The 16,068-nt window shown below is 36.9% G+C and overlaps 1 protein-coding gene across 1 annotated transcript in view; it reads left to right on the top strand.

The window, feature by feature from the left end:
- Positions 1 to 13,741, top strand: part of SPICE1 (spindle and centriole associated protein 1) — a 57,716-nt gene extending 43,975 nt beyond the window's left edge. Inside the window, 5 exon segments of the mRNA XM_038582839.1 lie at positions 4,928 to 5,418; positions 7,806 to 7,989; positions 10,703 to 10,805; positions 11,768 to 11,855; positions 13,014 to 13,741. Of these exon segments, the coding sequence (XP_038438767.1) occupies positions 4,928 to 5,418; positions 7,806 to 7,989; positions 10,703 to 10,805; positions 11,768 to 11,855; positions 13,014 to 13,067 (920 nt within the window). The 3' untranslated portion in view covers positions 13,068 to 13,741.
- Positions 13,742 to 16,068: the final 2,327 nt, after the last annotated feature.

Raw genomic sequence — 16,068 nt, 5'->3', positions numbered from 1 at the left:
TTAGATTTTCATTTCTTAAAGTAATCTTTCAAATGTTTACTAATGTTTATTAATACTAAATGTTTTAGTATTAATAAACTTGCCTAATGATTTCTTTGAGATATTATAAATTATTTTCCACTGGTGATAGTAAGAGAGCTTGAAGTTCTTTTTTTTTTTTTTTTTTTTTTTTTTAAGTGCTAGGCACGGAGCCCAACATGGGGCTTGAACTACTTAAGACCTGAGCTGAGATCAAGAATTGAACGCTTAACCAACTGAGCCACCCAGGGATCCCCCTCCCTTAAGTTCTTTTAAGGAAACAATTACCATTAATATTCTTACTCTGATTACAAGTAGACTAAATGTTCACTAAAACAAATTATTTGGGGACTGTTATAGACAACCCTTTGTTAGCAGGTTTGCAATGAAAATAATTCCACACATTTCTTTTAGAGTGTGCAGATAGAACAACCTTCGAATGTGTATTCTTAATTGGTGAAGTTTTATCATCGTATTTTTAACATTTTATTTAGAATGCTCACATATAAAGAATTGTTCAGTTAAGCTGAACATGTAGATAAAGGTGGGAGATACATAAGGCTCTTTATCAGCATTTAGTTATGCTCTGGAACAACTCTGTCCAATAGAACTTTCTGTGATCATGAAAATGTTCTATGCTCTATTCAGTCTGATAGCCAGTAGCATCAAGGGGCACTTGAAATGAGGCTAATGTGACTGAAGAACTGAATTATTGATTTCATTTAACTTGAATTAATTTGCATTTGAATTTGAATAGCTGCGTATAGCCAGAGGCTGTCATAATGGACAGCATTGCTCTAGAATTTCCTATGATACATCATTTCCTTTAGGTACTAATTGACTTCTTAGTTTTATAGCCATACTTTTTGAAAGAGTAGTTTATATATGCTGTTTCCATTTTCTTATCTCTTATTCATTTCATTTTCAAGTGTCAGTTGTAATTTATATTTTCATGTGGTTAAAAAAAGCCGCATACAAAGGTCTCTTCCTCTTTCATCTTTAGACCTGCCCTAAGAGAGAAGCATTTTTTCGCAATTTGATTTCTGCTTCTCTTGTGGTGGTCTCCATAATTGACATAAAATATTTTTTATATTTTTTCTTAAATGTCAGCTTTACACAATAATTATAGACTGTCCTTTATTAAATAAGAAGGTTTAATTAACATTAACTCCTACTTCCCTTCTCTATCTAATTTGGATGATTATATTTTAATTTTTAATTCTTCTGTTGCTTAACTTTGTGACTTCAAATACTTTCTCTTCTTTGTTAACTTTATGCAGCATCTCCAGGCTTGCCGCTGGGAAAGATGGGGATACCAGCTCTGCTTTCCTTTGCTTCCACTTCCCACCTTCAGTCAGCCTGTCTTTCCTTTTACCAGATCCAGTTGGGTGACATTACATTGTTCCACTACCACAATAGTGTCTTCTGTGTCTTGTCTAGAGATGGATACTGAAAATTGCAAACAAATGACTGCTTTTTGTTTCTCGATCTATTATTATTAGCTTTGTGCCATAGGAAGGAGAAAGTTCTCAGTATAAAGATCAAAGTGAATTTCCTTTATTTCACTTGGTCAGTTGCTCTCTTATTTTATACTGACTTTCTCCTTCAGTTTTTGTTTTGCTTGGAGTTTCAAATTGCTTTTACCCTCTTGTTTACACAAGAATGATGTGCTTTTACTCTCTTGTTTACATATGAATAATATCTTTTGGTCCTTTAGTTATAGAGTCCGTGGCATGGAGTCCACCTTCCTTCCAGAGATACCTTCCCAAAGCTCTTGACCCCTGCTCCAGTCTACACTGCTCCCTGGGCCCACTGCACACCTCTTATCCTGGGACTTGCTAATGTCACACTCCTGGGTTGTATCTACTATTTCTTGGATCCCATTTTTTCCCTCTTCTTTGATTTTTCTCCCTCAAGTTTCTGAATGAAATCATCAGAATGGGTGTATAGAAGGTAAACCCTAAGTTCTTAAAAATCTGAGAGTATTTTTACTTTTCTATTACACTTGGTTGATAATTTGGCTAGATATAGAATTTTGGTCCATAATCTTTTACCCTGTGAAACTAGAGGAATTTTTCTACTGATTTTTAGTATCTGTGTTGCAGTTAAGATATATGGTGTAATCTCTAACTTTTATTTCTTTGTATTTGACGTACTTTTTCTCTGTGGGAGCTTTAGGATTCCTTTGTTTTTATTCTGATCTTGCATAGGGCTGTTTTAAGTATGTCTTTTTTCTCTCCTTGCACTATGAGGCACCAGTGAGATCTTTTGGACTTGAAGACACATGACTTTCTGCAGTTTTAGAAAGTTGTATATTGACCTTCTGGATCATTTTCTTATATATTTAGTTTTATATCTTCCTTATATTCTGGAAGATTTTTTTCATTTTATATTCAAGCCTGTTTTTTAGATTTTTAAAATTTCACCAAATTATATTTTTAATTTCTAAGCAAGAGCCCTCTCTTATTGTTTGGTTGTCCTGTTTTTATTGATGCTTATTACAAATGCATTATCTTCCAGAAACTCTCTTCTGAGTAACCAGTTAGAATTTTTTTTTTTAAGATTTTATTTACTTATTCATGAGAGACACAGGGAGAGGGAGAAGCAGGCTTCCCACAGGGAACCTGATGCGGGACTCCATCCCAGGACCCTGGGATCACGACCTGAGCCAAAGGCAGACACTCAACCACTGAGCCACCCAGGTGCCCCCACCGGTTAGAATTTTATTACATATCTTCTGTATCTGAATTTTCCTTTGCTTCTTAGTCTTTTGTTCTGTTTTCCTACCCTGGTTTTTCTCTTTTGTGCTGTTGATTTTCCATATATGTCTGGTGATCCTTTATTGCCCATCATAGTTATGAATAAATGTCTAGAGTGAATGTTACAGATGGTTGGCATATGTTTTCTTTTCCATGGTGTAGGTTGGTCTAGGTCTGATTTCCCAATAGACTTTCCCTTCAGCAGTTGCTTTGTATATGTGGACCTGCTCTGTAAACTGCAGGCTTCCTTGTATGGTATGTAAGTAGGATCCAGAGGTTCCACTGGGGCTACCATATTTGCTCTCCCAAGAGCTGAGGTTCTTTTGCTTTTGAGGATGAATGGGGCAAGTAATGAGCACAGCCTGACTGACATAACATAAAGTAGATGAACTTTCAAGTTATTCTCCAATTTTCAATACTGCTTCTCACTTTCTCCCTCTGTATGGTCAGCTTTGAGCTAGCAGCCTTTCTAGGAAAGACCTAAAAGTCTTTCCCCCAGGAAGACTGACTTTCATCTATAGCGTCCTTGTAATATATACATGGTCTGAACTGTGGCTTCTGTTCAATTTCCTTCTTTCATACACTTTCCCACTTTTAGTCTTCCAGAAATGTGTTGAAATATCTCATTTGCTAATGACTGTCTTCCTAGACAATTATCTTTACTGATGTGGGTTTATTTATTATTTATTTATTTCCTTGTCCGGGAAAGAAGGCAAGTCTGTAGTCTTGAACTAGGAGCTTCTGTCTCCCCAGTTCTTTCCCTATTGGGTCATTTTACCTAAACTACTCTTGCTAAGGGATCTAATGGCTTCCAGGTTAGTGACTCCAGTGTACTTTTCTTTTGTCTTTGTGTTTCTAGGTCTTACAGTAGTATTATAGATGGTTAACCACTCCCTCTTGGTTTCTTTCATACCACATTCTTATAATATTTCTCTAAGCTATCTGGCTGCTCCATTTCAGTCTGCTTTGCTAGCTTCTCCTCCTTTATACAGCTCTAGATGTTGACTTCTTCCTCTGTTGGTGTTGGTTTCTTTTCTCATTCTATTCTTTTTCTCTAGATAATCTCAGCTAATTTCATTGCTTCCAGTACTTTCTATATGCCAGTGATTTCCAGTTTTATTAGCCTAGATAACTCTCTTGAGTTTCTGACCCATGAGTCCATCTGCTTGGAGGGATACTTGGATAAATCATCAGGCACTTAAACTTATCCTGTTCAAAATGGAACTACTGATAACGTCTCTTCCCCCAAATCTGTTCTTATCTTCTCCATCTCTGTAAGTCGTATCATTACCCACACAGTTGTTTGTGCCATCTTGATCTGTGTGTTTCCTTTACTCCCCACTTCCAGTTCATCACTCCTAGTTCTCTTGCCAAAATTTCTCAAATTTATCTACTTCGCTCCATCCCTATAGCCAACATACCTTCATCAGAGTTATCATCATCTTTCTCCTAGACCACCATGATGGCTTACTGGTCTCCCTACTTCCTTTCTTGGATCTTCCAAGCAACCACAGCATTTAAGAAATATAAACTGGGTCATTGCCGGATCTTCTCCACATTTCATTGCTCATGGATTAAATTATAAAATTCCGAACATGGCTTAAAAAGTTCTGTAAGAAATAGTTTCTGTACACCTCTCCAGTCTCCCTTTTTCCAGTTTTTCCTTGTTGCTGTGTTACACTAAAGTGGCCTCATTTCTTTCCTCTTTCCTATTTTGGGGTGTTCTGTATGTTATTCTCCCTGCCTGTAATGTTCTTTGCTCTACTTTCTGCCACATTTGTGATCATTTCATTTTTAAGTTTTACTTCTTCAGAGATGCCTTTTCCTCACTATCTTCAGTTTGCATTAGGTATTCATACTCCCTCCACCCCCAGGATTCCCAGATATGAATTAATACATGTATTAAAATGTTAACTTGGCAGACTTTTTAACAAGGATACTGATAAAGCCTAAGTAATATAAATGTCTCTGTATTTGATTGTTTGAGGTGGCATTGCTGGTATATTCCCTCCTAAAATAATTTAGGCATTCAGGAGTCAAACCCTTCTATTGAAATATATTTCAGACTACCATGATGAGTAATGAGAAGATTGTAGTGCCAATCTGTAGCTAAATGATGCATGTTTATTCTGTTTTAATTTTATCTACAGTATTAAGGAGAACTGTTCAAACTCGTCCTGCCCCACGAATTCCTCCAACTGTGGAAATAATTGAGAAAGAACAAAATTGGGAAAAGAACACCTTACCTACTGGCACAGACAATCAGAATTCAAACGAAGAGAATCACCTCTTCACTCAGAGGTGGAGGGTGTCTCACATGGGGGAAGATGTGGAGAACAAAGCCCAGGCTCCTTTTGTTAACCTTTCACAGCCCTTCTGCGGTTCCCATTCAAACACTCAGCAGGCCAGAGTCCCCGAGTTCTCAGAAGAGCCTCCAGTACTAGGAGACAGGCAGCAGCTTAAAACAAATGAGGCACTAATACAAAGAAAAGACATCTTGACACGAATTGCTGAGTTGACACTGCAGAATTCAGCTATCAAGGCACATCTGAATAATATTATTGAACCAGGAGGAGAGCAAGGGGATGGACTTCGGGAACTAAACAAACAAGAGACAAGTCATGTGAGCAACATGACTACAGTGAGTACCAATGAAGGGTTGATTAGGGACATTTAGGAATTTAAGGACTTTGCTGGAGCACTGTAAGGGCTGAATATGAAGTGATCCTGGATATCTTTGAGGCTGCTACTAGAAGGCTTATGCTTTGTCATGTCCTTCATCACAACATAAGGAAAAGTTATTTATCAGTTATTTACCACATGCAGCAAGAGGACAATATAAAATAGAAAATGAGGAAAATAGGACACAGGTAAAATATGGAGGAAAGCTGAAATAAAGCTGGGAATGAAGTTATAAATATAAAATGTAGAATTAGTATGAGTTGAAAGTCTGCCACACAACTACATTTTAATTGAAAGCATTTTTTACTCTTACAGGGACTCCTACAAGAGAATTATGTGTAGCTGGCCCTCAATTCATAAGGAGTTAATTTTTAAGGACACAGAATGCATTTTCCTATAGAAATAATGTTTTAAAGGGTTATTAAAGCCATACTTTAATATACATGTGAATCATCTGGAGATATTGCTAAAATGCAGTTTCTTAGTGAGCAGTTCTGAGATAGTACTTGTGCATTTCTGATAAGGTGCTGGACTGATATTTAAACTTTGAATAGCAGAAGTCTTCTTATTATAGTGCAGGAATTTTGGAAGTTAAGTAAACTGTAGGCTAACCTGGTAACAAATCTTCATTTCCTTTGTGGGGAGAAAAGGGATTCTGAATTCCAACTGGGGAGTGTTTAAATACAGGTTCTCATGCTGATCCCAGTGATGGGAGAGACTTCCTTTTACCCCTTAGTGAGCCAGAGTGGTTCCTGTCAAGGTTCTAATAGGAAATGGAGCAGTGTTTTAGCAGTGGGAAGGAGCTGAGCAGGTTTATGGTTTAAGGGTTCCAGAGGTGAACGCTTCTATAAAAGGCTTTACCAATGATAGATTGAGGGCTTTCATGAGGAAGTTTAGGAAGGGGTTGGGGATGGGAAATAAGGGCTACCTCTGTCAGCACAGGGTCATGGGAAATAAGGGCAGTATAATGAGTGTGGAGTCACGGAATAACCTTCAGAAGGGCCTGCTAAGAGAGGAGCCAGGAAGGAGTATTAGGAGTGGGAAGCAGCCATTGGTATAGATGTAAGTACAGATTGCCTTAATTTTGAGTCATTGGAGGCATTTCTGTGTTTGCAGTTTTGACAATTATTTGAAACAGGTAACTAACTCTTGGTTTTGAAAAGGCAACAGAGTTAAAAACTGAGCTTGCCTACTTTTCTAATTAGTATATAGATCAGGCTAGTGAGGACAATCTACTATAATAGATCTATTATAATAGATTGTCCTCACCACTTCTTTGTCATGATCAGAATTACAAAGTGATCTTTAATTTAACTGTTTTGCTTCTATCTTTTTTTCATTAATGGGCATAGGCTGCAAATTAGTGATTTCTATTAGGAATTGTTTTTTCCCAAAAGGACATATGTAACTCAATGAAAAAATCAAGAATGACACATACATTCCTCTCAGGAATTTTCTTTTTTCTTTTTTCTTTTTTTTTATATTTGATAGTCACAGAGAGAGAGAGAGAGAGAGAGAGAGAGATTGGAGAGAGGCAGAGACATAGGCAGAGGGAGAAGCAGGCTCCATGCACCGGGAGCCCGACGTGGGATTTGATCCCAGGTCTCCAGGATCGCGCCCTGGGCCAAAGGCAGGCGCCAAACCGCTGCGCCACCCAGGGATCCCATGGATTTTGTATTATAAGGAATTTTCATATTAAACTTATGTTATATTCCTTGGGTGGCTTTTTTTAACTTCACTTCTCATATTCCTTTCCAGTCATCTTCTTTCTCAAATTAGGTATCTGAGGCCAACCATGGCTTGGGGAAGCTGACCCCTGGTTAAGAAGAATGATAAGATTCCCAGAAATCTTTGCCAAATAATTCATGGTACATGCATGATGATTGGGATGATAGAAGCATCTCTCAAGTACAGCAGATCCCCTTTTGTACATTTCCATTTAAACCACAGATCTATCATTAATAGACCTGTTTCTTAGAAGTTGGATCGTTAGCAGAACTGTCTTTGCTAATGTGATCTTTTGTGTACCTCAGCAAACATGAAGAGATGTCTGACATCTCAAAGCAGGAAAGCTTTGTCCCACAGACACTCTCTCTCTGTGGACAGAGGGACTAGAGGGCTTACATGGTACCAGTATCAGGAGGCTTAGTATCCCTTTACTTGAGTCCTAGTTTTTCCACTAAATGACTTGTAGATTTTATTCTTTGCCTATTATTCAAGTATACATATAGTAAGGGATGCGAAGAGTAACTAGCTGGCTCTTAGTGGAAGAGTTAATTTTTACAAAAAGTCAAAATTATGTGGATTATTTTTAATGTGGAATTTGTGCCCCCTCCCCCCCTTTAGACTTTTCCAGCAGCACAACCTCTAATACCAAGTAGCATGGAGGAACGGATTGCAGAATTGAATCGGCAGAGTATGGAGGCTCGTGGAAAACTCTTGCAGTTAATAGAGCAGCAGAAACTTATTGGTTTGAATCTTTCCTCTCCAACAGTATCACCCATTCTGTCACCTCTCAGAGCATGGACTGGTTGGTCACAAATTCATAATTTCAAAGTCAGATACATGAGAGTTTTCACTTTCTTGATTTTGCAAGTATATATTAAGCTGTAAGAAATCTCAAAGCATATATTTCAGTGCTTTCAGTTTTACATAGAAAGAAACAGACCTAAGTCACAGAAGGCCAGTCTCCTGGTAGAAAGCTGTTCCATGGTGCCTGTAGTTAATCTTTGGTGTATGAGTTCCCACGTTGCCCAGTGTGTAAATGGAATTCATTACAGCATATGATTCACTTAGGACATATGCAGTGGCTGAATATAAAACATTAGAATCAAAATGATAATTTGGAATTTCATCAGAAACAAATTACAAGTTATTTTGTTAAAACCAATTAAAACATTTTCATTTGTGAATTAAACTTTCCATTCTGTTATTACATATGGAAATGGGAAAACTAGAGGGGATTCTGAGTAATAGAATCGTAACCAAAAAATGAGTTGTCATAATATATTTTTTAAAATTTTTATTTATTTATTCATGAGAGACATAGAGAGAGAGGCAGAGACACTGGCAGAGGGAGAAGCAGGCTCCATGTAGGGAGCCTGACGTGGGACTCGATCCCGGGTTTCCAGGATCAGGCCCTGGGCTGAAGGCGGTGCTAAACCACTGAGCCACCAGCGCTGCCCTAGTTGTCATAATATTTACATTCAAAAAGGCATTGAAGAAATGAAGTAGATCTTAAGTTGTTCTTTGGCAAAAATTGAATTACTAAGACCCTCAAGGAAGAGAGCTGCATGCAGGCTATAGAGAGACTAATTTTGGCCCAGTATAAAAGAAATTTCTAATTGTGAGGAATAGAAAATAATTATATCAGTAAGTGATGTGTTCCCTGAGGTGCTCAAGTGTTGGTGTTTTAGAGGGATTCATCTGTCCTGAGGCTGGTTGAAATAGGCTGTCTTTAAGGTATTTGCCAATAAGACTTTAAAAACATTTTTTATTCCAGTATAATTAACATACAGTGTTATATTAGTTTCAGGTGTACCATATAATGACCCAACAATCCTACACATTACTCAGGGATTACTTAGTGTATTCTTAATCCCCTTTACCTGTTTCACCATCCTCCCACCCACCTCTCCTTTGCCAATAAGACTTTTTCTCTCAGTTACAAATCATTTCTTTTTTGAAACTTCAGACCTAGAAAGCAGACTTTTTTTGAAAATTACTGGAAAATGACTGATTATGCATTTCCCCAGGGCCCTTTCTCTTTGTTTATCCTAGACTTCTTCAAATGACAGCTTTGTCTGCTATTTTTCATAGTCATGAAGCCTAGAGGCAACTTCTGATTAGAATAAATACATTAAATTACCCAATACCTTTGAACATCTATTACCTGCCACCCTACTCTGGGCCCTGGGGAAACTGCTTCAAACAGGACAAATCCCTGTCCAGCATTATAAGATAATGTTAGTGCTAAAGTACAATGAAGAAGAATAAAGCAAATCACTCTTAAGAATAATTTTGTAATTACATTTAACATCTTCTATTTCAATTGTTCTTTAAGGTTAAAGGTACTTTTATTTCTATTATCTTATTTAGTTCTCCACACACCCTGAAAGTAGACAGAGTTCATATTATAGCTATTTGATACATTAGTAAACTGAGGGAAAAGAAGTTAAGTGATTTGTCTGAAGTTCTAAAGCAAACTGGTAAATTTGCAACCTGTGTTCTTTTCATTCTAGGTTTATAAGATATTCCTTTTTAAAAGTAAAATTCTTGGTTTCATGGGTACCTTTGTGAGCTGTGATGATAAAGATATAAAAAATCATATGCCATGCAAAACCTCTTTTGTTTTCTAGGGTAATGGAGGAATATGTTATACAATGAAACATGGTTTCATTACCCACTAAAGCCCTGGAAATCACAGGTGTTTAGTAGCGATTCATAGGAGCCTCTCTGAAACTGCCCAGAATAGACTTTAAGTCTTTGATTAGTAGACAGTAAATATTTCTTAATTGATAACCTACTTGTGAAATATTGAAAATGAACAGTTATACTTGCCAATGGCTATATAAGCTCTTCAGCCAACTTTCCCCTCTTAAGTTAATGCCTTTAGGAATCTAATAATAGATTTAGAGGTTTTATTTTACTTTATTTTTTTTAAAGATTTTATTTATTTATTCATAGAGGCACACAGAGAGAGAGGCGGAGACACAGGCAGAGGGAGAAGCAGGCTCCATGCAGGGAGCCCGATGTGGGACTTGATCCCGGGTCTCCAGGATCACGCCCTAGGCTGCAGGCGGCGCTAAACCGCTGCGCCACTGGGGCTGCCCAGATTTAGAGGTTTTAAAGTTTAATTGAATGACTTAAGAAATTTTCCTTTTTCTTAAAAACTTAATTTTTTTGAAAATTTGTAAGCTGCTTTTGACAAAAATCTCAAGTTTTTTAGGGCTAGCTCTTAATTTCTGTTTATCACTTCCAGATCTGACATGATACTACTTGTCTGAAGGTTCTGGCTTTCTATGAACTGGCATGCTACTGAATTGACACTAGTAACTAAAGTTTCTTGTCTCACAGTTCATTTTGAAAAAAATTCTTCAAGGGTGTCTGTGGGCCATAATGAAAATATAGAAAGAACCTCCAAATTTATAATGTGAAATTTGCAGTAAGATAGAAATCAAGTTAAATTTTTACTTTTATTTTAATGAAAGATAATGAAACTAATATTTGTTTTTATATTTTAGAAGGAGGAAAGAAGACAATTGAGGTATCTATTCCAGGAGCAGAAGCCCCAGAAAGCTCAAAATGCAGTACTATCTCTCCTACCAGTGGGATAAATACAAGAAGGTAGGGTTACAATGTGCATAGTTACTTAAAGAAATCAAGAATGTGGTATGTTTCATTCTCTTTGTGAAAGTACAGGGTATCTGACTTAGGTTCAGACAGACCCACTTCTGTAGAGAAATAAAGTAATTGGAAAAGAGAATTTCTGGGGAAAAAGATGAGGAGTGAGGAACAGGCTTTATGTAGAACAGCGTGAGTTGGCTATTGACAACAAAAATAAGATAAAACATAGAGCAGTTTATGGGTTATAAAATTACAAGGTAACATATGACAGGGCAGATAAATTGACAAGTGGTATTTTTTCTCTTTGCAGTAAATGAAACTGAAGTTCATTGAGCTAATTGTGTGGTTTGCCTAGAGGGGTCACATGGTTGGGAAATGGTGGCACTGAGGACAGACCTGGCTCTTGAGTCCACACTCTACTCACCACTACACTGCACTGCTGTTCTCAGGCTCTTTACTCTTCCAGCCTGGCTCTTCTCCTACCCCTGCACATGCAGATTTCATCTTTAATGTTAAAAAATGGTGGATATTATCATTATACACTTGTCACAACCCATAGAATGTATAACAAAAGGGAGAACCCTGATGTGAGCTATGAATATTTAATTAATAATATATCAGTATTATCAGTTGTGATAAATGTAGCAGACTGATGCAAGGTGTTAATAATAGGGGAAACTGTGTGGGGGAGGTGAGGCTTATATTAAAGCTCTCTGTACTTTATGCTTAGTCTTTTTGTAAACCTGAAACTACTCTAAAAAAGGAAGTCTATTAATTAAAAAAACCAAAACAAAAAACTTCGGTTGGTAAAGATATGTTACAAGTAATTGACCTCATTTGGACCTAACTCAGCCATTCTTTTTCAGGCTCTTGCCAATACTGAGATCTGTCAGTCTTATATAATTTTTGAAGGTTAATGATGGTAGATCACTCTCCCACTCTCTTTTATTTCTCATGAATAGATCATCAGGGGCTACTAGTAATTCTTGTTCTCCATTAAACGCCACCACAGGAAGTGGGCGATTCACACCTGTTAATCCAAGAGCAAAGGTATGTGATAAAATGTAATTGTGAAATGTGTGTAGGAGTCAGAAGAGTGGAGGGGAAAGTGGCTGGTTTAGTGATTTCCATTCTAATCAATTATTCTTGTTATCCTAAAGGTGACATAAAATTCTCAGAAGAAAGGAATTTCTAATCCACCTTTCCTAGAAAAAAAACATTAAGCCAAATAGTTTCTTTTTTGTTCTGGGATAGCTAAGGAATAAGATAAAATTCAATAGGATTCCATACCCTGGAAATTACTTGTTTCATGCAGAGCATTCCAGTAATGCAGCAGGACATACAGGTGTGCCTTGAAGTAGTAGATAAACTGAGATATTGGTTCCCTCAGTGCTTGCTGTGGCTGTGTGAGCCACTCTCCTTGTCACTTTACCCTAGTAAGCTGTATCTGAGTGTGCCACTGGTTAGAGAAGCTGTGGGTAATCAATGTATATATATTCTTCATGAGTTCTGATTTGCTGTAGATTAGACCAAATAGTAAATGCTTCAGTAAATATTGAATATTTATAACCCAGATTAATTGATAATCTCAGATATCCCAATTATCTAGCAATAGATGATTTGTCTTTTGCGGTTTCTTATATCCTAAACAATTTTTTTTAAAGATTTATTTATTTGAGAGAGAGTGCAAGTGGGGGTAGGAGTAGAGGGAGCCAAGAGAGAACCTCAAGCAGACTCCCTGCTGAGTGCAGAGCCTGACGTGGGGCTTGATCCCACAATCCTGAGATCATGACCTGAGCGGAAATCAAGAGTTGGACACTTAACCAGCTGAGCCACCCAGGTGCCCCTGAAAAAGTTTTGAAGTAGATTATTTTATATAATTTGATAGTTTCTGAAATTTAGTAATAAATTTAATATACTATGATCAAATAGCTTTGTTATTTTAAAGAGTTGTACCTATAATACTAGATTTATCCTTTATTTAAAAATTAAGTTTCCTCTATCAGTAAGGGGATTTGTTGATCAGGGAATCAGTTATTTGGAATGACTCTTAGAGAATAAAAACTGCCAGTAGCAATTTAATTTTCGGTACCATTTGATGACCTTGGATAATTTTGGTTGTATGTACTTGGTCTAAATAATTGTATACCTTGATGGGCTTATGTTTCTGATTACTTTCTAAATCCATCTTGCATCTTTGTTCAACAGATTGAGAAACAGAACGAAGAAGGCTGGTTTGCTCTTTCTACCCACGTGTCATAAGTAAAGATAGTTGTACAGATTTTATTTTCAGTAGTATATTCTTGAGCTTCCACTCCCTTTTCCCGGCTCCTGCTTTCAAGTTTTCATGTCCTTTTAGATAAAACCTGCAAAGTTCTTGTGACTGAGTACTTAAGAAACAAAGAATAAAGCAACTATTTAAATCTTGGATCTTTTCAAAGAAATTTCCAACAACTAACAATGTACAACATGTTAATAAAATTTTGACTATAGGAAAGTTGAAGTTTTATATTTTAATAACTTCATAAATATTGTAAAATTTTTCTGAGTAAAACATTTTTACCTTTGTCATCTTTTTTCAAGTTTTTTGGTCTAGTATATCTTAAATGATGGATTCTATTTTTTTTCTGAAGAATTAAGTCGTTTTGCATATAACATAGTAAAATGGCATTTAGTCATTAAAGTCTGGTTTTCAGAAAAATTTAACATTCCCTTTGATTTCATTTTGGGAGGGAGGTCACTATTGTCTGTGGCTTTTTCCATCAAGTGGAATGTACAGCTTTAAAAAGTAGGTGTGGGAGCATTTGCTTATATTTGCTTATGCAGTTCAGAGTGGTGTATATATTATAAAATTCTTCTATAGTCTTTAAATGTGAAAATGTAATCAATAATGGTAGTATATATCAAATAAATAATGATCATAGCTCATTTCTAAATGCAGTAACATTGATTTATTGGTATATTTAGTGTTTGAAACAGAAATGGGTACTGAAGGTTGCTGTCAGCTTTCCAAGCCTTGAATCTACTACACATTCAGGGTAGTTTTCTTCAAGGCACCTGTTTAAAAAGCAATTTTAGACAGACAATGGTTTTTATTTTAAAATTGCTTTTTAAATGATCTCTGTCTTTTCACTGTGGGATAGGAATTCTCAACCTGGTATAGTAGGGAGTAGGGCAGGGAAACACATTGAAACTACTTGGGGAATTTTCTCAATTCCCTCCTCCTGCAATTATTCCTATTCTATGGAAGTGTCCTTTGCAACTTTTATTTGCTCCTCTTCATTGTGGTGGCAAAAATAAAATTTTTCTCTGTTATCATTGATTATATTTACATGAAGTCATCTATATTCATTTGCATTATTGCAGATTTTTCCATCTTTATTGCACTTTTTTGAAACTTGGTATTTAATAAATACTATCCCTGTCTGGAATATAAAACCATTTTAATACCATTCCTAATATTATTGAAATGTCAAGTTATCTGCTTGGTTTGAGAATACATTCCTTTTTAAAAAATTTTTTGAAGTTTTTATTTAAATTCCAGCTAGTTAGCATGCAATGTAATATTAGTTTCAGGTATACAATATAGTGATTCAGCATGTACCTACATCACCGGGTCCTCCTCACAAGTGTGCTCTTTAATCCCTATCACCTATCTCATCATCCCCCCCACCCACCTCCATGCTGATAACCATCATTTTGTTCCCTGAAGTTAAGAATATGTTTCTTGGTTTGCCTCTCTCTTTCTTTTTTCCCTTTGCTCGTTTGTTTTGTTTCTTAAATTCCATGTGTGAGTGAGATCATGTGGTATTTGTCTTTGACTGGCTGACTTGGCTTAGCATACTACTCTCTAGTTCCATCCACGTTATTGCAAATGGCAAGATTTCGTGTGAATGCGTCCTTTGGACTTATCTTTTTCTTAATATTTAATTGGTTGGCCCTTTCCTTTTTTCCCTTATATTCCTTTAAACTTTAAAAGCAATGATTCTCAACTTTGAGAGCATTGAAAAAGACCAAACTGTTTACTTGGGGAGTGAGCCCTTGACATGACATTTTAAAAAGCTGCTTAAGGTGGTTTAATGTGCAGCCAGAGTTGAGAACCAGTGCTCACTGGCAACCTGTGGAACTGATAATTTAAATATCCATCCTGCTAATACTTGTTTTTGTTGGTAAGCTTCAAAAGTAGATTTAAAAAACTTCAAGAATAATAGATACAGAGAAAAGAGCTTGCTGTCTTAGGCTTTCTAAAGCAGTGCTTCTCAGCTTTGACTGCCATTAGACTCACATAGGGACCTTCTAAAGTTCCCGTAGCCCAAGTCTCACTCCAGACCAGGTAACTTAACACTCTGGAGGCAGGGCATATACAGCAGCATTTTAAGAAACCTCCTCAGATGATTCCAGTACATCTACTCAGATGACTCCATCAGTTAAGTTAGCGAAGCCTGGGAAACATTATGAAGATATTTATCATCCCCAAATCATAAATTGTGCATGTTGGGTTTTAATTACACTACTTTGAGCCCTCTTTATCAGCATTCAGAGCCAACTGCACCAGTGGGTCTCAAAGTATGAACTCTGACCAGCAGTGTCAGGATCACCAGGGTACTTGTTAGAAATGAAAATTCATGGGCCCTAACCTAGATCCATTGATCAGAAACTCTGGTGTCTGTTTTAATAAGCCCCTCGTGATTCTGATGCATGCTCCAGATACAGCATTGCAGAGGGGTGAACTCTGCTATATTTGATGATATACTACATTCGTATTCACTTTTCCAGTTCAAACTCAGATTACTTGTATTTCTTGTGTTTAGACTCAAGATTTTGGGTAACATAGGACTTCTCCAAAATGCCCTAGGGGTGCCTGGGTGGCTCAGTCTGTTAAGCAGCTGCCTTCAGCTCAGGTCACAATCCCAGGGTCCTGGAATTGAGCCTGTCCTGGGGTTCCCTGCTCCGCATGGAGCCTGCTTCTCTCTCTTTCTCTGCCTTTCCCCCTGCTTGTGTTCTCCCTCTCTCTTTCTCAAGTAAATACATAAAATCTTTGAAAAATAGTAAAATTTTAAAAATTCCCCAGGAAACTGCTAATCAGTTGCTAAACTTTAATAAAATTGGCAGTTTTCCATATTTATTGCTTGGGAGAGAAACTAGAGTGATGATCAGATCCACAGTTAATGATACAATCATTCCTGTGCTGTATAGGGAGACCATTTAAGTTAGCAGAATTTAATAATTATTTACAGTGCCAGGCACTGTTTTAGCCACTTTT

The sequence above is a fragment of the Canis lupus genome, chromosome 33 (genome assembly GCF_011100685.1).
Source record: "Canis lupus familiaris isolate Mischka breed German Shepherd chromosome 33, alternate assembly UU_Cfam_GSD_1.0, whole genome shotgun sequence".
Classification (NCBI taxonomy): domain Eukaryota; kingdom Metazoa; phylum Chordata; class Mammalia; order Carnivora; family Canidae; genus Canis; species Canis lupus.
The sequence above is the reverse complement of the archived record's forward strand: the minus strand, read 5'-3'. Positions and strand labels throughout refer to the sequence as shown.